This window comes from Apis laboriosa, unplaced genomic scaffold, assembly GCF_014066325.1.
Source record: "Apis laboriosa isolate Shangri-la unplaced genomic scaffold, ASM1406632v1 scaffold49_cov149, whole genome shotgun sequence".
Taxonomy (NCBI): Eukaryota; Metazoa; Arthropoda; class Insecta; order Hymenoptera; family Apidae; genus Apis; species Apis laboriosa.
Genome location: NW_025223500.1, coordinates 1,359,607 through 1,380,575, shown reverse-complemented (window position 1 = coordinate 1,380,575; position 20,969 = coordinate 1,359,607). Strand labels below are relative to the sequence as shown.

At 25.0% G+C, this 20,969-nt stretch overlaps 4 protein-coding genes across 7 annotated transcripts; 3 read left to right on the top strand and 1 right to left on the bottom strand.

The window, feature by feature from the left end:
• Positions 1-675: 675 nt before the first annotated feature.
• Positions 676-4,146, bottom strand: LOC122716887 (palmitoyltransferase ZDHHC3). Of its 2 annotated transcripts, none has more exons than XM_043940377.1 (8): positions 3,967-4,146; positions 3,596-3,759; positions 3,302-3,466; positions 3,030-3,215; positions 2,811-2,947; positions 2,572-2,656; positions 2,286-2,498; positions 676-2,215 (listed from the first exon to the last, which is right to left on the bottom strand). In XM_043940377.1, exons 3-8 carry the CDS (start codon positions 3,380-3,382, stop codon positions 2,054-2,056), a joined length of 864 nt encoding a protein of 287 aa, XP_043796312.1. In that variant the 5' UTR covers positions 3,383-3,466; positions 3,596-3,759; positions 3,967-4,146; the 3' UTR covers positions 676-2,053. The 2 variants fall into 2 exon arrangements, with proteins under 2 accessions (XP_043796312.1, XP_043796313.1); XM_043940378.1 differs by having other exon boundaries at positions 4,093-4,134.
• A 47-nt stretch (positions 4,147-4,193) lies between these two features.
• LOC122716886 (vacuolar protein sorting-associated protein 26B-like) lies at positions 4,194-7,924 on the top strand. The gene is made up of 6 exons (XM_043940376.1): positions 4,194-4,360; positions 4,466-4,609; positions 5,030-5,424; positions 5,541-5,647; positions 5,819-6,030; positions 6,105-7,924. The coding sequence occupies exons 1-6, from the start codon at positions 4,358-4,360 to the stop codon at positions 6,372-6,374; spliced, it is 1,131 nt and encodes a 376-aa protein (XP_043796311.1). The 5' UTR covers positions 4,194-4,357; the 3' UTR covers positions 6,375-7,924.
• A 978-nt stretch (positions 7,925-8,902) lies between these two features.
• On the top strand, positions 8,903-11,834 carry LOC122716885 (motile sperm domain-containing protein 2-like). Of its 2 annotated transcripts, none has more exons than XM_043940375.1 (9): positions 8,903-9,269; positions 9,537-9,680; positions 9,818-9,995; positions 10,078-10,447; positions 10,529-10,604; positions 10,706-10,812; positions 10,894-10,998; positions 11,164-11,292; positions 11,412-11,834. In XM_043940375.1, the coding sequence occupies exons 1-9, from the start codon at positions 9,188-9,190 to the stop codon at positions 11,604-11,606; spliced, it is 1,386 nt and encodes a 461-aa protein (XP_043796310.1). In that variant the 5' UTR covers positions 8,903-9,187; the 3' UTR covers positions 11,607-11,834. The 2 variants fall into 2 exon arrangements, with proteins under 2 accessions (XP_043796310.1, XP_043796309.1); XM_043940374.1 differs by having other exon boundaries at positions 8,908-9,269; positions 10,894-11,094; positions 11,412-11,830.
• Positions 11,835-12,720: 886 nt separating this feature from the next.
• Positions 12,721-20,313, top strand: LOC122716879 (transcriptional repressor CTCFL-like). 2 transcript variants are annotated; one of them, XM_043940366.1, is made up of 13 exons: positions 12,721-13,280; positions 14,503-14,675; positions 14,761-14,984; positions 15,057-15,421; positions 15,545-15,714; positions 15,928-16,064; positions 16,141-16,291; positions 16,471-16,612; positions 16,703-16,975; positions 17,070-17,206; positions 17,433-17,572; positions 17,691-17,918; positions 18,006-20,313. In XM_043940366.1, exons 2-13 carry the CDS (start codon positions 14,546-14,548, stop codon positions 18,063-18,065), a joined length of 2,157 nt encoding a protein of 718 aa, XP_043796301.1. In that variant the 5' UTR covers positions 12,721-13,280; positions 14,503-14,545; the 3' UTR covers positions 18,066-20,313. The 2 variants fall into 2 exon arrangements, with proteins under 2 accessions (XP_043796301.1, XP_043796302.1); XM_043940367.1 differs by having other exon boundaries at positions 12,726-13,280; positions 17,457-17,572.
• The last annotated feature ends 656 nt before the right edge of the window (positions 20,314-20,969 follow it).

The following is a 20,969-nucleotide window of genomic DNA, read 5'->3' as shown; positions in this document are numbered from 1 at the left end:
GAATATCATAAATCACATAATTAAAGCAATGATATTTAAAATAATTCGACTCGCATGGTTGAGATATAAACTAGCCAAATAAATCGTGTTTTGGAGAAAAGAAAATGCAAAGATTTGCAATTTTAATTACTAGTTAGCCAATTTCAATTTGAATTTATTTATTTATTTATATCAAAATAAGCGAGAGTGATTTATTCAAAATATTATTTTCTATAGAAATTAAACATGATTAATCAATCCAATATACAATTTTGATATAGATTATAAATGCAATTTATGATATTATATGTATATTTCATTAATGATAAATAATAATTGGAAAAATTTCTAATAGATTTTTTCATTAAGCTAAATAATATTCTGATTTCAAGACGATATTTTATATTTTCTATTTATCTTTCCCTTGATCACGATGAATAAAAAAAGTAATCAGTCATGAGTCACGAATTTATTTGCCGTTAATTTCGCGAGCACGCAACAGATTTGTGTTTCTTCTTCTTACATTCGTTCATTCGTTTTTTTTTCAATTTACACACAATTAAAAATATTTGGTTGAATTAAAAAAAAATTCATTTAATAAAAATACTTAAAAATTTTTATTGAATGAATTTTTCTTTTTAACATTTAATATTTAATATTTACTAAAATGAAAAAAATTATTAAAAGAATAAAAATAATTTTCAGTTATCGAGACAAAAAATGGAAGTGTAGATACATATCTATATATAAAATAGATAACTTAATTAAATTCAATAAACTTCGCATCATTACTTGAATTAAACTAAACATAATTACTAATTTTACTTTCATTTTTATTCAACGATTAAAGCTAGTTATGGAAAAGATGTAACGATCCCGTCAATTCTACATTGAATTTAAGTCGCCTAAATATTAACTATATTATAAAAAATTCTTTATCATAAAAAGATTAGTAAACTACAAGTTTTCATGATCAAAACTTACCGAACGTGGTCGTAGCAAAAGTGAAAGCCACTCCGGCAATCGCACACAACAGTATAGAAAGACGTTTTCTTTATACACATTTAACGACCTTGCAACTACCTAGCGCCCCCACCCTGAAGACCAAGAGCACATTTAAGATTTATAACGGAAACTAACGAAATTAGAAAATACAATCTTGAATTTCACCAATGTTAAATATATTTTGCATAAATCAAGTGTTTAAAAGTGTTTAGAAAAGATTAAATATAAAAAAGTATAAAAGAAAAGTTTTTTTACTGTTCGTAAAGGCGAACAAAAACAATACTAGTAAATGTAAAAAAGTGTATTTGTACAAAGTGTACAAAAAATCAGGTATCGTCGTAGAAATACAATATTGAAGAATAAGAAAATGTAATTAATTATGATATGCTTAAATTTAAAAAAAAATATATCTTATAAACAGTTATTACTGTTACAGATCACCAAATTTGATCGAAACATTGTAAGTTGATAATTAATATATTAAATTTAAAAAAAAAAACAAACTAAATCGTTCGTAAATATATTACGCTATTATCACAATGTGCAATATATATGTATATTCTCTAATACAGTGCAAAAAATCAGTTTCATTAATTTTTTGAATTTTTTAAAATTCGCGAATAAACTAATGTCATGTACGTATATTCATTCACATATAATATTCGCATAGTTTCATTATATATTAATTTCTATGATATAACATGTAATTGTATATTAATACAATAAACAAATTTCAGTTTACGAGTAGTGTTGATATTATCATAGATAAAAATCAGCTTAGCGTTGTCATTACCGCAGTACAATAATTTCAATATTTTAGCACAAAAAGCTTTACAAGAAACATACTATATCGTATGCTTATAAATTTACTTTAACTATAATATATATGTACTACATATAATGTAGTACGTTATAAGTATCTTTAAAAAATGGTCGCAATAAAATAAGAACGTTAGGTAACAATATAAGATTACAAACATTCTATTCACTTGTACATGATACGTCATAATTATTTTATATTTAAAAATATTAAATATCCCTGGGAATCAACCATAAACCGTAATACATATTATACGGAATATAAATAAGAATCTTGCTTTGTTTTTCCTTTTGGAGGAGAAGTAAACGGCGAAAACCAAGCAATGGAAAATCTTCCAAATACAGCTTGAATAGATTTCCATCTACTATTACGAACCCACCTGGCTTCTTCTTTTTTAAGTTGTTCAATACCCTACAAAAAGAATAGCAAATAAATAATCTATTTGAAAATATACGAATTTTTTTAAATAACGTATGCATACAGTTTCATCATTCCAAATTGCTTGTAATTGTGTTCCTAACATTACAACTGTAAAAATGGCAAATAGAAGGGCTTCAAAAGCCAAAAAAAGTAATAATACCACTGTTGCAGGTGGACTAAATGTAGAACATTCTTTCCATTCCTGTCTTACACATGTAGCAAATTGTTGTATACATAAGAATAAAGAATGCAATGACATTCCTGCTATATAGAACTAAAATAAATTATATAAATATTAAATTATATAATAATATTTTGAATTTGCATATATTTATAATAAAACTCACAGTAAAAAGTACAAAATATTTTTGATTATTTTCTCCAACACAATTATTAACCCATGGACAATGATGGTCCATTTTTCTAATACATCTACAAATAAAATATGCAAATATTTATTATTATTCATTTTTTTATATGTGTTTTATATGTGTTTAATTTTTTTTATATGTTATATATATATATATATATATATATATATATATAAAAATTAAGATATTCAAAATTATATATAAACTTTTTGTACCTTTGGCAAACAGAACAATGATGTGCCCTATCAGGTTTAATAGAACAACATTTAGGACATTTAAAAATGACTTGTCCATCTCTAAATCCCATTTGTTCTATCATTTCCTTTGTAGCATTTCCTTTTAGAACAGCACCCTATAAATATTTTTTTTATTAAGTTATTAATATATATTAAATATATTAATTATATATATTTCAAAATATAATTTTTGCTTACAGGATCTGTAAACATTGTCTTTAAATGAGATGCAAATGCTAAAAAAGCCAATGATTGAAATATTGCAGTATTTAAGCTAGAATATAAGGTATTTATTGTAGGAATAAGAATAACTGCCATTACTACAAACTCTGCATAAATTATTAATAACCATGTTAAAATTGCACATATAATTCCACATATATCCTATAATAAAAAAAACAAATAAAAAATATTTAAATTATATAATTATAAAAAATGTTTAAATTAGATAACAAAATAATTATACATACTTTTATACACCATAATCTTCCACCATAGCATTTGTTATGAACATCTTTTTCTCTATGAAATGACATGTAATCATAATCCATGATTTATTACTATTTATTAGATTTTTAACTATTAATCATATGAACAAATTTCAATATTGTTTATCAACATAATTATGGTTTTTGCTTGAAATAGAAATTAACGTAAATATTAATGAAATTTCATTATATATGTTATTCATAATATATTATAAAATAATTATTATAAGAATATAAGGAAATAAATTTATAGTATAAAATAACACAGAATCTAACCTCATACACAACTATTCATATTATTTCTTCATAGTTCCTTAATAATTGAATAATCCACATCAACTTTTACTTTAATTTTTCCCATTATGATATATTCAATATGCTTATCATGAATAGTGAATGTGGAAATTGATTTTTTTGTCCTCACCTTTTACTCAATTAGCCTAAGCAAGGGTACATTGACTAATTATGTTATGTTATTAGTAAAAAATTTCTTTTAAATATCCAGTGATCATTTCTTTATATCTATTCAAATTTAGGGTAAAGTAAATGATTTGAAAATGGAATTCAAACATGTTATCACGTGTAGATTAATATAGTTTGGTGTTTGAACGTCACCGATTCGCCATTGAACAGCATTACGAACGCACCTGACATTCAAATGAACAGATGTTTTTAAGGGAGATATTTGTAACATAAACGTATCATGTTATCCGATTAACATTAAGAAATGTTAAAAGACAATAAAGATGGATATAAATAATACTAGATACTACCGGTTTTAATGTTGCTGTATGTTATATGCGACTGGAAGTTTGACAGTACATGATAAGGGTGGGGGCCACAGTGCGCAGCCATATTGGCTACTTGTGACTTTTGGGAGGAAGCGAGCAAAAAATAATACAACTTTTCTCATTTCTACGTGAAAAAATGTTGCCTTCAAGGATTTTTCATTGATTTCACACGTTGGTCTTGTTAACGCATATACTATTATAATAGAACGTGTGATCATTTTTACAAGCTCAACCTTTTTTACGAAAAATGGTATGTTACTTTTTGATTAATAAATTCTTTGTCTTGGAAATACTTTAATCATTCATTATGAAATTTGACAATTTCTCTAACGTTACTCTTTTATTTTTCTCGTAGAGTTTCTTTGGGTTTGGTCAATCGGCTGATATAGAAATTACTTTGGATGATGCAGAAACCAGAAAGACTGCAGATATTAAATCTGAAGATGGTAAAAAAGAGCGCCACTTGTTATATTATGACGGTGAAACCGTTTCTGGAAAGGTAAAAACATTTTTTTAAATGAATAGATATTAATAATATAAAAGAAATATTAGTACAGAATGTTACTCATAACCTATGATGGGTATTCGAAAACTACAATTAAGTAGGCGTAAAGAACAAATTATAAATACTTAATTTTATCTTATTATGCATTAATAATTCTTATTAATATTATAATCTTCTAATTTATTTATGCTTATATAAGTATTTTTAAATATATATATTTGATTTAATATTGCAAAATAATTTAATATCTTTAAATAAATATACTTATCTTATATAATTTGATAAATTCAAATCATAGAACAGAATATATGTAATAATGTAGAATATATGTAATAATGTTATTCTTTTATTGAAACATTATTTCTAATATATAATTATATATATTAAATACAGTTAATAAAATTAATATTACAGATTAATATTAGTCTTAGGAAAGCTGGTAAATTAGAACATCAAGGTGTAAAAGTAGAATTTATTGGACAAATTGAATTATATTATGATAGAGGAAATCATCATGAATTCACAAGCCTAGTTAAAGAATTAGCTAGGCCAGGAGAATTAACTCATAATACAGTATATACTTTTGAATTTGCAAATGTAGAAAAATCATTTGAAAGTTATACAGGATCTAATGTACGATTGAGATATTTTCTCAAAGTTACAATTGTTCGAAGACTTAGTGATATTGTTAAAGAACTTGAATTAGTTGTGCATACTCTTAGTTCCTATCCGGATATGAATAATCCTATTAAAATGGAAGTTGGAATTGAAGACTGTTTGCATATTGAATTTGAATATAACAAAAGCAAGTAAGTTACTGTAATGAAAAATTTAATTGATTTAATATATATTTATAGATTTAATATTTATATTTATTAAAAGTATTGGATTTAGAAAAATAAAATTTTTATTTTTATATTTTCAGATATCACTTAAAAGATGTTATTGTTGGAAAAATATATTTTCTTTTGGTTAGAATAAAAATCAAACATATGGAAATTGCCATAATAAAACGGGAAACTACTGGTTCTGGTATTGTATAATAACAAATTTTTTCTTTTTTCATAAAAATAGTTATAATAATATTGTTTGGACTGTTAATTAATTTTAATATCTTTTTTGGAGAAAATGTTTTATTTTTTAAGTATTTGTTTTATGTTATATAACTTATACTATAGTTATAAATAGAATATATATTTGCAGGTCCACATACATTCACAGAAAATGAAACTATAGCAAAATATGAAATAATGGATGGAGCACCTGTCCGAGGCGAATCTATCCCTATAAGAGTATTTTTAGCAGGGTATGATTTAACACCTACAATGCGTGACATCAATAAAAAATTCAGTGTTAGATATTATCTTAATTTAGTTCTTATGGATGAAGAAGATCGTAGATATTTTAAACAACAAGTAAGTTAAAAAATATGTTCATAATTTACTAATTCTTTATTAAAAATACTTTTTACAATAAAATTATCTCTTAGGAAATAACGTTATGGAGAAAAGGTGAAAAAAGTAGAAAATCTCAAACTGCTTCACCACATATGCCATCACACTTAGTATCGGCAGAAACAGGATTTCCACAAGGAGCTGCTCAAAATGGTCCACCATCTGTATCTCCACCAATTCAACAAGGACAATTGCCATCTAGTAATATTACCAATGTAGAGGATGCACAAGCACCTATAGAAAGCATGACACGTGAAGAAGGAGATGGTGAAGGTGCAAAAGAAGTTAATTCTGAAAGTAACTGAATTTTTGCATATAAAACAGTTACTGAAGTCAATGGAAGTTTTACTAATTCAAAGAATAAGTAATAACTTCACACAGAACTAGTAGTTTTAAATGGAACTTCTCTTATATTGTAAAGAGAGATTGAATTTTAGGAATTATGAAAAATTGAAACATCTGCAAATAAAGTTGTAAATATTTTGGATACCTATAAATAATGCGGATGATTAAATTGATAGAGTAGCCAATTATCGATCAAAATTTCAAATTACTGAGATCTATAAATAATATATTACAGTGTCTAATGGGACAGACCTGAAATAATTAAACAGAAAAAATAATATAAAAAAAATAATTCAACTATATAAAATGGATATTCATAAATGGACAATTTAATAACTGAATATTAATCAGTGGTATATTCTTGAACAGCATCTGAATGTTACAGTGTTCAGAATATTTTATACAACCATATTATGTGTTATATTCTTAAAGATCTTTATCAAAATCTTTTGTGTTATATTATTAGATCTCTCAAATGACTAATTTGTCATATGAGAGTTTTATAAATCTGAAATGAATATACATATACTCACAATGGCTGCCCTATTTTAATCCATTCACCTAGTCTGCAACTAATATGATAAAGGCACTGGGAGATACGCTTTTATATATAATAAAAATTATTATCAAAATAATTTTTGGGAAAATGTGATTTTTTCAATAAAAAGTTTTTATTGATATTTGCAATAAATATAATTATGAAAATATGTTAAGACATATATGCACTTCATATATGATATAAGATCAATAATTCTGTCCCACTAACTAAAATAGTATATTTGTATATACAAATCACTGAATTGTATATGCTAATTAATTTTTTAATAGAATTTTTATGCAATTTCAAGAATCATATATAAATCATTATAAGAAATACATGCCTTAGCATGCTTATTCAATTTTTAGTATGCCTTTATTAATATAAGAGTGGACTATGATAGATTAAAAAATAGGATGGCCCCACATGTATTTATAAATATATATATATATATATACATGTTGCAATATGTGTGTGGATATATACATGCATATATATGATTTTTAATGATAGCAGTAGTTACAGACTGGTTATATATACACACACACTCAAGTATCCACGTTTATTGTAATAATGAAACGCGTTTAGATAGTACCATGATTACTACCGCGATGAAAATTATATCCCGATAAATATCTATCGTTTTGTACAATTCTATGTTAACGTAGGTTGACCAAGGATCTTGTTCAAAAAAAGAAAATAGTAGTCAACCGTGTATATTTCGAGAATTTTGTTTTATGTAAATTAAAATTTTCATATTTCACGCCTTTGTTATTTGTTGACAAGAAAGATATATGTGTAAAAGAAAAAAAGCAAAAAACTATTTGTGAATTATTTGACATGTCAAATATTGTATATACATATACATATTGTCATACGATATAAAACTAGCTGCATATTTTAATGCCCACATAAATATATTATACATTGCATACAGTGTGCCTTTGTGTGCACGTGTATCGGAAAACATTACTTCGTTTATGCATACACCCTTCCTATCATTTTATATAAGTCAAGTATCGTCAAATTTTTATTCTTACTATTTATAACTTGTTTTTTATCAAAACAAAATTTATTATTGTATAGGCATATTAAGTACAGATTCAACCATGACAACTATGGATTTAAGTGCAATTAATTTTATGGCGAATTTATGAAGAATGGAATCAACAAATAGTAACTTAATAGAATTTTATAACATCGATTAAAATTTCCCTAGTTTTCCAAACCAATCCTTCTTTTTTTAATTATCTAAATTATAAGAAAAATATTTAAAATCGACATGATTAAGTATCTGTATAAAATATAATAAGTTTTAAAAAATAAGAGTAAATATTTTACATATAAAAAATCATATTAATTAATTAACAAAATTCATTATTTTTTCTCTTTAATAGAATATAAATCTATGTGTTTTACAATGTTTAGTATCTTTAACTATTATTTATAATTTTAATTGATTTAATTAGAATTTATTAAAATTCTAATCAAAAATATTGTGTATATTGATAAAAATATTATATGACCATAACAGAGCATAATAGAAATAATTTTATATTGATAATTTTTTTATTATTTATTTTTATAACAATAAAAATTTTTTTATAAAAAAATAAATCTAAACATATATAAATAATACATTAATTTAAATAAATTAAATTAATTATCAATTAAAATAGTCACAATGAAAAATATTTTAAATTAAAAACATAAATTTTATGATAATTGTTGATTTTTTAAATTTAATTATTGAAGAATATTAACATGTAACATTTTAAAATTTTGTGATTTAAATATTTTTTAAATGAATCTTATTTATTTTCATCAACATATAAATTGTATATTCAGATTCTTTATTACATTAGTTACATTAGATATAACATGGATATAGTAAACGTGGAAATCAAGCTTAAATAAATATATTGACAGTAAACTGAGTACGTAATATCTTGCACGGAAATAATTCATAAACCATATTTTATAAAATATCATACTACGTGGCATTTCCGGATTCAAACTATACATTAAATCTTTCTACATATTAGTATATAAAAAAAAAACCTATTATATAGTTATGAAAAAATTAAAAAACTTCAATTAATTTAGTATAAAGTCCAAATAGCATGCGCGTGTCTCTGCGCGCATATCTGGTGTTCGGATAAACAATTATCATCTGGCTATCGTATTAGTAATTCACTGCCGGTTAAAGTGTCATAGTCAGCAGGTTAACCAAAGATGGAAGTACGAACAGAATTAATCTCGCATCTTCGTGAAAAATTTTTTAAAAAATTGGATGACGAGGGACCACCAGATCCTAGTGTGTATACTTATTCTTATTTCATAAAACTGATTTTTTCCTTTTTAATGACTCTATAAAAATGTGATTAACTTACAAAGTAAAATTTAAACTTAATGTTGTATTCCAAGGCCAATGTTTTTAATATACATCCACTAAAAAATAAGGATAATTTTTATAAATAGTTTATGAAGTTTTTGTTCTCTTCTCTCATATTTAATTAATCAAGTGGGTAATGCACAGAAATGTTCATGATTCAATTATTCTCATAATTAAATATAATTTTAGAGTTTCACCCTGCAGATATTGCTAGAGTAAAAGAAAATAACAATTGGTTAAGAAGGTTTTTAGAGCACAATGAAAACAATATACAAGAATCCCTTAATATGTTATGGGATACTTGCATTTGGAGAAGTAAATTTGGTACAAATGGTAAATATAATCATGTGTATGCTATATTTTTTAATTGTTTTAATATGTATTAAAAAAAATATGTATATAAAAAAATACATATAAAATGATAAATATAATTTTTAATAATTTTATATCAATTATTATCTAACATACAGAGATTACAGAAGAAAATGTAAGAAAAGATTATTTAGATATTGGATTGTGCTTTATTCATGGTAAAGATAAAGATGGTAAAACAATGTTTGTTATTAAATGTAGTTTACATACTAAAGGAAGTAAAGAGTTTAATCAATTGCAAAAACTTGTTGTATATTGGTTTGAAAGATTAGAAAGGTAACATGATCTGTAATAAATTAAATTAAATTACTTTTAGAGTAATATTATTAATAAAACTAAAATTTTTATATTATTTTAGACTAACTAATGGCAATCAAATATCACTTTTTTTTGATATGTCAGATACTGGTATTTTAAATATGGATATGGAATTTATCAAATATTTAATTAACCTTTGCAAAAGTTATTATCCTAATTTTTTAAATTATATTATTATTTTTGAAATGCCATGGATATTAAATACTGCATTTAAAATTATAAAATCATGGTTACCACCTAAAGCAATTCCAAAAATTAAATTTGTACATAAAGGCAACATACATGAATTAGTTGATCCTAATGATGTACTTACATGTTGGGGTGGTAGTAATGAATATCTTTTCAAATTTGTATCAGAAGCACAAAATAATATAGATACTACTATGAATGGTAAATTTGATAGTAGAAAAGTATGTATTTAATTATTGAGAAATGTCTGTAAATAACTTATAAATTCATTTAAAAATTAATTTGTCTTCATATAACTATAGGTACATTTTGCAGAAGGTTCTCCATTAACAGAACAATCTCCAGGTGGTTTTGGAGAACAATCAACTGAAGACCAATGTAAATTAAATTTTATATTTTATTACAAATACTATTTAAATAAAAATAAAAAATTTTATTTTTATTCTTACATTAACAATACAATCACTATTCTTTTGTAGTATTATCTATTGAACCAGATGCAGTTATTTTTAACAAATCAGGAAATGAAATTGGTGGATCAATTTTACTTAAAAATGTGACTAGTGATAAACCTTTATCTTATAAAGTATGATGTATTTTTATTTTAAGAAAATTTAAGAAATATATATAGGACATAATCTAAATTTTTAATTATTATATTATTTAGGTAAAAACGACATCACCTGGAAAGTTCAGAGTACGACCAAGTTCAGGAATTTTATTACCTCAAGAACAACGCTCAATTTCAGTTGTTGTACAACAAGAACATAATGTACGTGCTCTTTTACATGTTGATAAATTTTTAGTTATGTGCCTTCCATTAAAAGATCCGAATACATCTGCTCAAGAGTTAGCAGCTTTATGGAAGGTAAAAAAATATCTATGTAAGTTAATTATATAAACATTTATGGATGATTAAAATTTATTTCTTATTCAGTCTGAAAAACCAGCAGAAGAACATAAATTAAAATGTTGCTATGGTGGAATTATGAATAATGAAGTATTAAAATTAAATTCCATATCTGGAATATCAGAAAATAGTCAAATAGATACACTTTCTCGTAAGGTAATTATTATATAAATAAATATAAATATATAATAATATATAAAAATATAATAATATAAAATAATTAAAATATGATATGTATATTAATAAATTATATTAAATAAATTAATCAATTACAGATAGCACATTTGAAAGAAAGTAATACAAAGATGCACAGTGAAGTTGTATTTTTAAAGCATTTACTATTACTTTCTATGATAGTTACAATTACAGTGGCCATAATAATTGTTTATATTTTAAAAATTGATATTAAAAATTCTATGGATCAATATTCTAGAATGGATCAAGCTTGTGACATTCACCATGAGATATAGGTTAATGAAATAGTTATTTATTTGATTTATACTTATAAATAATAAAACTTTTAATTGTTACATATTTATGTTCATGCAACGATTACAACTTTTTTATATCGATTTTTACTATGTCTAGTTTATATTTGTTTTTCATTTTTGTTAAAAAAAATTATATAAAATATAATTATATAAAATACGCGTGTTTTCGTTATCAATATGAAAAAAATCAATTGTTATTTTTTGTGTATGATATTTAAAAAGAAATGTATTATTACTAAAAAAAAAAAAAAGAAAAAATATATCAATAATTAGAATTATTTTTATAACATTTTACACGTGTTCTACATACAATTTGTACAATCTATTTTCCTTGTAATTTAATAATCAAAATTATATACATTCAGATTAAATTTTCAAATCTTAGTTTTTTTATTTACATAATTCATTTAATATACTAAATTTAATATCTATCTTAATGTATGATGTAAAAATAATTATATTAAATATAAACATAATTATTTTATTCATAATAATTTTATAAAATGTGTTAATAAATTATATATTTAATAGAAATAATATTATTATTTAACTATATATTTTTATTAAAAATTATTATTTTATAAATTTGTATTGTTTATAAGATTGTATAAATAATCTATTTATTGTTTGTTAATTAATACATTCAATAAGTATATATATTCTATGCTCGAAAATCTTTATATTGAAATGCATATGAGTATGAAGTAAAAAAAATATATAAAGATATATGTAATCTAGTATAAATATATACTAGATTAAATATTAATCAAAATATATATTTTTTATTTTTAATATTTTAATGCAAATTATTAATATTTCAATAAAATAATCTAAAATGAATTAATATTTTGTTAAATTATAAATAATTAAATAATTTTTTATAAAATTTAAATAAAAAAATTTTACTACGATACATTTTGATAATTGTATATATAGTTATCTTTTTGTTATTACAATTTCTAATATGCATAATATTGGTTATGTTATTACATTAATTTATGTCATTTATAAATCATTAAAAAAATAATAAATAATAATCTTTCATACATACATATGAGTGTTGATTTCCCCATTAAAACTTTTAATCATTTCCCTTCCCGTTAACATAACTTTCCCGCTCTTTTCGCATGGCGTCAGATTCTTTTTTGTTTCGTCAATATATATATATATCTCTATTTGCAAGTATATAAAAAAAAGTTTAAAGTTAATGTTATCAAATTATGTTTACTAATAATATTGTATCATTAAATTAGTTTAACAATTGCATATTGAACATACATTTTATTAAGCGAAAGCTTAATATGTGAAAAATAACAAATTAATTGGTAAAGTCTAGATAAATTTAATGCCCGGAAGTACCTAAAACGACAGTCGTCCGGTGTAAACATGACGAGTGACGCGTACCAGTGCGCAGCTACCAACGCGCAGCATTTGAACATTCATAGTTCGATCGGCCATATTGTCCTCCGGGTCTTACACAACGCCCTCACACGAACATTCTCGACTTTACGAGGTAAGCGAATATTTCGAGGTTTCGTGCAGCAAGCGAACTTAGCACAACGTGGAAACTTAATTCCGTGTGAAGAAAGACGATTTTAAGCGATATTTGAAGAGACTTGTGGCCGCCGGTCGCGAACAAAACGCAAAAGATTGGTAAGTTATCTGTAGCACGTAGCAGAACGAACAGTATTCCCTTCCGTTGCGTCCTCCATATTGATGACAGCGCCGACGGTGATAATTTTCTGAAATTTTTGTCGTTAATGCCCCCTGTGTCCTGAAATCGAAAGCACCCGCGTTGTCTTAAAAGCTTTCCGACAGAATGCGCAACTTTGGAGCCTCCGGTGTTCGACGAAAGTCCACGGTTACGGAACCCTGGAAGCCTGCTACGTATTTCCACACGCTCCTTCACCCATCACGACGCAATCACATTTTGCCCATGGCGTCATCCTTGTTCGCATTACCCGCTTCGCGTGTTACATGGCGTTCTGTAGCAGCGTGTGTCGCTCTTGTCAATTCTGTTTGACTTTACAATGCTATAACATTACAATGCTCACTTCCGAAGATTGCCAAAGCGTGGTCAATCTTGTTAATTATTCGTTGACCCCTCTCGTCTATCCGCTCTTTTGTACCTTGAATTTCCTTACTCAGATATTGATTTTCCTTTAATTTTACATGACTCATAATGTTTCATGTATTGCCACTCATATTCCGATGGTAATTGGTGCAATTCCAAATGTTCGTATGCATGTACATGTTTTCATACATTTCTCGAATGTAAAACTAATTACATTTGCGTATTCTTGCGAAATGTTTGTTATGTTTATTTTATATAATATTTAAACTTTATTTCAGTTTTTTAATAATTCTATAATTATATATATAGATTTATTGTGTATTTTTATAAGAATATTATTTAATGAAATTGAAATTATATATTTTAACATAATATAATATGTGTATTATATACAATATATGTATATCTATATTATATTTCTACAATATATATAATATATATACAATTATATATGTAATTTATAAATATCTTAATTTAATGGCTAATTGAATAGAATATATAGATATTTTTTTTTTAGATATATTATATATTTATAATAAAAATTTTATATTTATATATATATTATTGTAGTATTACATTTTTTTAAAATGATTATTACATAATTAATTTAAAAATATAAAAATATAAAATTTCTTTTTAATAATAGAAAAATGTAAATTTAAAATAATTTAAAATATATAAAAGTTAACTTTAATGTTTTCATAATAAAAAAAATATAATTTAATGACAAAAGATGTTATTTGAAAATGATTGCATTATTTATGTGAATTATTAAATAAAAAATATCTAATGTTATTTCAGACTAATGAGAGAAAGTACATTTGTATGAGTTAATGATCTGACCATGACAAGTAACGTAGCAGCAATTAAGTTAGAAGAGGGGCAAGAATCCGTAACAGAAATACAGACTTATTTAGAAACATTTAATAAAGAAATAGAAGGAGGTCAGGGAGAGCAATTACAACATGTACAATGTTAATATCAAAAAAAATAAATAAAAATTTATATATTTATTGTAAAAAGAACAAATTTGTAAATTTATAAATTATTCTATTGTAGTACAACAAGTGGAAGGATTGTCAGGTGGAGAAGAGGGTGGGACTTATTTTGTTGATCAATCTGGCCAATATTATTATCAAGCAAATAATGATGAAACACCTGTGATGACACAGGTACAAATTCAAGAAGTAGAAGAAACAGATGTACAAAATGATGGAGAAACACCTCAAGAAGAACAATATAATGAAATTGAAGAATTAGAAAATGTTGATGGTGATGAAGATGTAAGTGGATCATTTTTAATCATGGAATAATACAATATTTATAATTATCATAAAAAATATATTATTTTATAGAGTCATGTAGCTAATGGTGGAAATAATCAAGTTGTAATCAATTCTGGAGATGCATATCAAACAGTTACTATTGTACCATCTGATACAAATCCAGGAGAAGTTAGTTATGTATTAATAGTTCAGCAACCTGATGCTGAAGACAAAGAAAGCAGACCTGTAGAACGAGAAGGAACAGAAGGAGAAGAAGGGGAAGGGGAACAAGACCTTACAGTTTATGACTTTGAAGATAATGAAGATAATGAAGCACCTGTGGAATCAGAAGCAGAAGATGACAAAACAAAAATTATTAAATTTTTACCTAAAAAGTCTCAAACTGTTACTCAAGCTCATATGTGTAATTATTGTAATTACACAAGTCCAAAAAGGTAATTTTTTTATAGTAAAATCATATCCATGTATTATTATTTTATTTTAAATTATGCATAATTAATTATTATAATTTAATTTTTAAATAATTTTTTAATTTATATATGATATATATAATATAGATATCTGTTATCACGGCACATGAAATCACATTCTGAAGAAAGACCACATAAATGTAGTGTTTGTGAAAGAGGATTTAAAACATTAGCTTCGCTTCAAAATCATGTTAATACACATACTGGGACCAAACCACATCGTTGTAAATTTTGTGATAGTGCATTCACAACTTCTGGTAAATAAATTTTTTTATTATATTTGATATATGTATATAATGTAATAGTTTTTGATTATATATATTATATATATTAGTGATTAGATACATATTTATTTATTTATTTATATTTTTTAATAATTATTTCTCTTTAATATATTATATATTAAATAAAACAAATAATTGAAATATAAAGGCATAATAGTTTCTGTATATTTATATATATATTTATAGGTGAACTTGTTAGACATGTTCGATATAGACATACTCATGAAAAACCACATAAATGTCATGAATGTGATTATGCATCTGTTGAATTATCTAAGCTCAAACGTCATATACGATGTCATACAGGGGAACGTCCATATCAGGTACATTATACACTTGAAATCTTATTTAATTACAAACATATACAAATTTAAAATATTCATTAAAATTGTTTTACAGTGTCCACATTGTACATATGCAAGTCCTGATACTTTTAAATTAAAGCGACATTTGCGTATACATACCGGAGAAAAGCCATATGAGTGTGATTTTTGTCAAGCAAGGTTTACCCAGTCTAATAGCTTAAAAGCTCATAAATTGATACATAATGGTATGTTAATGCTAAAAATTCTTTTATTTATTACATAATTTTCTTGCTAAATTTTTTAATTTATAATAATTATATTAATTATATTTTATATGTAATTTTTTTTATATGTAATTATTTTATATATAATTATTTTAACATATGATTAATATATATGATTTATAATAATATATATGTTACAGTTGGTGATAAACCAGTATTTCAGTGTGAATTATGTCCAACCACTTGTGGAAGAAAAACAGATCTCAGAATTCATGTACAAAAATTACATACCTCTGATAAACCTTTGAAATGTAAACGTTGTGGAAAAACATTCCCAGATAGGTAATTATGTGAAAAACTATATACTATATCCTAAAAAATATATATATATATGTATATTACAAACATAAAAAATATAATTTATCTTTGTAGATATAGCTATAAATTACACAGTAAAACTCACGAAGGAGAAAAATGTTATAAATGTGATTTGTGTCCATATGCTTCTATATCTGCGCGTCATCTTGAAAGTCATATGTTAATTCATACCGATCAGAAACCATATCAATGTGATCATTGCTTTCAATCCTTCAGACAAAAACAACTTCTAAAACGGCATTGTAATTTGTATCATAATCCTTCTTATGTTCCCCCTCCACCACAAGAGAAAACACATCAATGTCCCGAATGTGAACGACCATTTAGGTATGTAATATTTGCGATTTATAAATCAAGAAAATATATAGAAAATAATTAAAAAATATATTTAAATTTTATTTATATAAATTTTAATATTTAGGCATAAAGGTAATCTTATTCGACATATGGCTGTTCATGATCCAGAATCATCTCTTCAAGAAAAACAACAAGCATTGAAGATGGGTAGACAGAAAAAGATTCAAATTATAGATGGACAAAGAGTTGAAGTCATGACAGGTAAAATTATTTATAAAAGAAAAAAATAGTTCATTTATATGTGTATAATTCGAAACAAAGTCAAATTTAATATGCTTAAAATAATATTTAGATTTTATAAATGAAAAAATTATTACACATATATAATGAATAAATAATTATAAAAAATTGTGATCACGGGGACACTTACGATATGATCTGTGTACAGGTCATTGACTAATATCCGTGTGTTATGTTATGATAACAGGTGATTTAGCTTCTAAACTTAAAGGTTATGAAGAAGAAGAAGATGATGAAGACGATATGATGGCAGTTGAAGGGAGCGATGGACAACAATATGTTGTATTGGAAGTTATACAGTTAGCTGACAATCAAGGAACTGATCAGGTATACGTTATATTAAATACAAAAAAATATATTTTGAAATTATTCTCTATTTATATATTAGTGTTTTTTAAAAAGTAATTTATATATTAATGAATTTAATTGTTTTGTTTTTGTTCAGCAAATGGCCGTTGTAGCTAGCGAGGATGGAGATTTAGTGATGCAAGATCCTCTGAGTCAAGAAAGTGGAATTGTAACTGGTACAGGAGAAGAAATTGATGATGGAGAAGAAGAAGAAGTAGAAATGGACGAGTTAAAAATTGAACCAGGAACAACTAATAAATCTCAAAATACACAAAATGATCCAAAATTACAGAAAGAGATGGAAACCTGTTTTGGTTTTGACGAAGTAAGTTAATTTTATTTTTTATTATTTTCATGAATCCTTTTTTAAAAACATGATTTATTATGATATAAATTCATTATGTTCTTTTAGGAAGAAGAAGAAGAGGAAGAAGCTAATGGTAATATAAATATACTGCAGACAATTTCATAATATATATAAGAAGAAGGAATCCAAGGAAATCCATCTATGTAATAGTCACATGTTTTATCTCTCTCGCAGTAATAAGGTATATACTGTGAGTGCAATTTAATATTATTTAAAAACTCTGTGCATAGCTCCAATGGAGCCAATTTTCGGGGCCAGTGCGGTCTACATGAATGGTACAAGAACATTTTTTGCCACTAGTGCATTAGATGTACGTAATAATTTATAAAGAAATAGTAGTTTTGTGGTTTAGTGAAATATGAAGAATGTACAATTACAATAATGTAAAATATTATTTTACTTTATTATCAGTAAAAAAATTGTCCTTCAAAAATTGTAAACCGACAAAACTGTTATTAATGAAAACAGATATATTAGCAACGTAGATTGGTATAATATTTTTAAATCAGTTATTTAATATAAAGCATGTAGCAAAATATTTGAATTTATTGATATCATTCATTGTTGGAATGTGGTTAATGGAACTGAAATTACAGAATAAAATGAGGCTGCAGTGTATATAAATGCTTACCATTACACTTCATTTTATAGATAAATATCATATTCTATAAATAATTAGGAGAAAGACAAACGATAAATTTAATGATATTGGTCGAATTTTATGTTATTTAATATGAATGATATATATAGAAATGTATATATAAGAAATTCATAATACAAAAAGAGATAACAATTTTTCATTGACCTGGAAGATGTTACATTTGTGATTGTATAGAAGTATTTCATAATAATAATAATAACAATAATAATAATAATAATAAAAGATCATTTTATGAATAAATACCTATATATACATATTATTAATGATAATTGTATCAGGTCAAAATTTTTGTGAATACAAGATAAAGTATGAATGGCAGAAAGTAATTTGATGTTAAGTGTAATGTTATGATAATTAGTATAATTATAATAATTAATTTTTTATTTCACCTTTTTTAATTCCCTTTCTTGAAAATATATACACAATTTTTAGAATAGCTCTCCTTCCAGGTTGATTATAAAAATATACCAATAAAAAATGTTATATATTTATAAACGAGGAATGGAATTTTTAAGTAGTTGAATTTTTTGTGTTCTGTCGTTCTGTGACAGTTTAGTTTATCGTATATAATTTTGTGATTGCGTAGTATCTAGAAATAAAAAATGGTAATTTCCTATTAATATAAATTACATATATATTTCTCTTATGTAATCAAGTTCTTATAAACGTAATCTTATACGCAATTTTTCACATGTTGCACGTAAGTTATTCTATGTACCTCGTCGAGCTAAAGAGAGATAATGCTGTAAAAAAAAAAAAAAAAAAACTTGTAAAATTTTTTTACATTCAAATTGTACGATTGTAATTGAACAATTGAGATTCTTCAAATCGAAGCAGTTTCATACAATATCCCAAAGAAAAACGGTGTAGCATTTTCTCCACAATAAATATTACGTCGTCGACAATGCTCTCTTTTACGCACATTATTTCCATTAACGAATTTATCGTTTCGATAAGAAATTTATATCGTTTAACGCACACGTTATATCTATTAATCCGAACAAGGCGTATACACACGGAAACACGACCGTTTATTTGCTTTGTATCCTGTAAATAATCGGCGAAGCGTTTGCTCCCACCTTTAACGATATTAGGAAAAGCCGCACCCAACTGCACCCCCTACGGTCGTTAACCCCATACATATGTACTACGTACCACGTCTCGTTTATCAGGGTACATTTATAGAACACGCGATAGTCTACGGTTAAAAGGTGAATTTTTTCGTATTTACAATTACATTAAGAGCGTGTGATAAGAAACGAGAATAAAAAAAAAATATAAATATATATTGTTAATTAATGTAGGACCGTACTTAGGAAATTCTATTACATATATATAAATAATACCTATCTATATACTGCGATCAATTTTTGACAATATACGTGTAATTTATGATTCGAGACGTTATGTTAATTCTCTCGTTTTATCCATCCGATAGTTCACGCCTTCCATTTGTATTCCTTGTGCGTCCGTAGGATGTAATAATAATCTCTCTTTCAAAGGAATGTCGAATGAAAGCGGATGTAACAATACGCGTATAATTTCGTGCGTGCAAACGATTCGCCCGACATCGGCGGACTTTGATGATCGTGAGTGTAAATGTTACTTTATTACACTTTCTTGAACGTGATAATTTTAAAATCTCTGTACTTTACGAGAAAAAAAAAAATAAATAAAGTAAATCGTATCAAATATTCGTATCATCATCAAATATTATTACTTTTTTTAAATATAAGTTTTAGTTTTTTAAAATTACGAATCATGCTATTGCTTTTTTTTTTTAAATTCATTTTAATATTATAGTTAATAAGTCAAAAGTTCAAAAAAAAAAAATACAATATTTAGTTATAAATTTTTCAAACTTTTATAAACAGTTATAAAAATATATTTCAATGTTTAGAATATATATATAGAATGTTATTCAAGTTATTCTGATTTTATCTACAATTTTTTTGAATAAAATTTTACTTACATTCTTTTTCTATTCATTCTATCATCAATTTGTAACTTTATTAGAAAAAAGTGTTTTATTTTGATATAGCGTGCACGATTAATAAATTCAGGTCACACGAAATGAGAAAATGCAAAATAAAACTTTAACATGCGACATTTAATTAATCTATAGTTAGAGAAGGCTTTTATTCCTCGACTAAGTTCTCTCTATAAAAGATCCGAAGGATTGTAATGCGTTGTACGATTTACGGTGACTCGTTTTTCCACCAAAAGATAATCTCGACAGCGCATACATACTACTGTCGACAAACGAAACGGACACGGGGACAAATGGACGTGGCACAGGATACAGGCCCACGCGAATGCACTCTCTTCGCCTCCCACGGTCCTTCTTT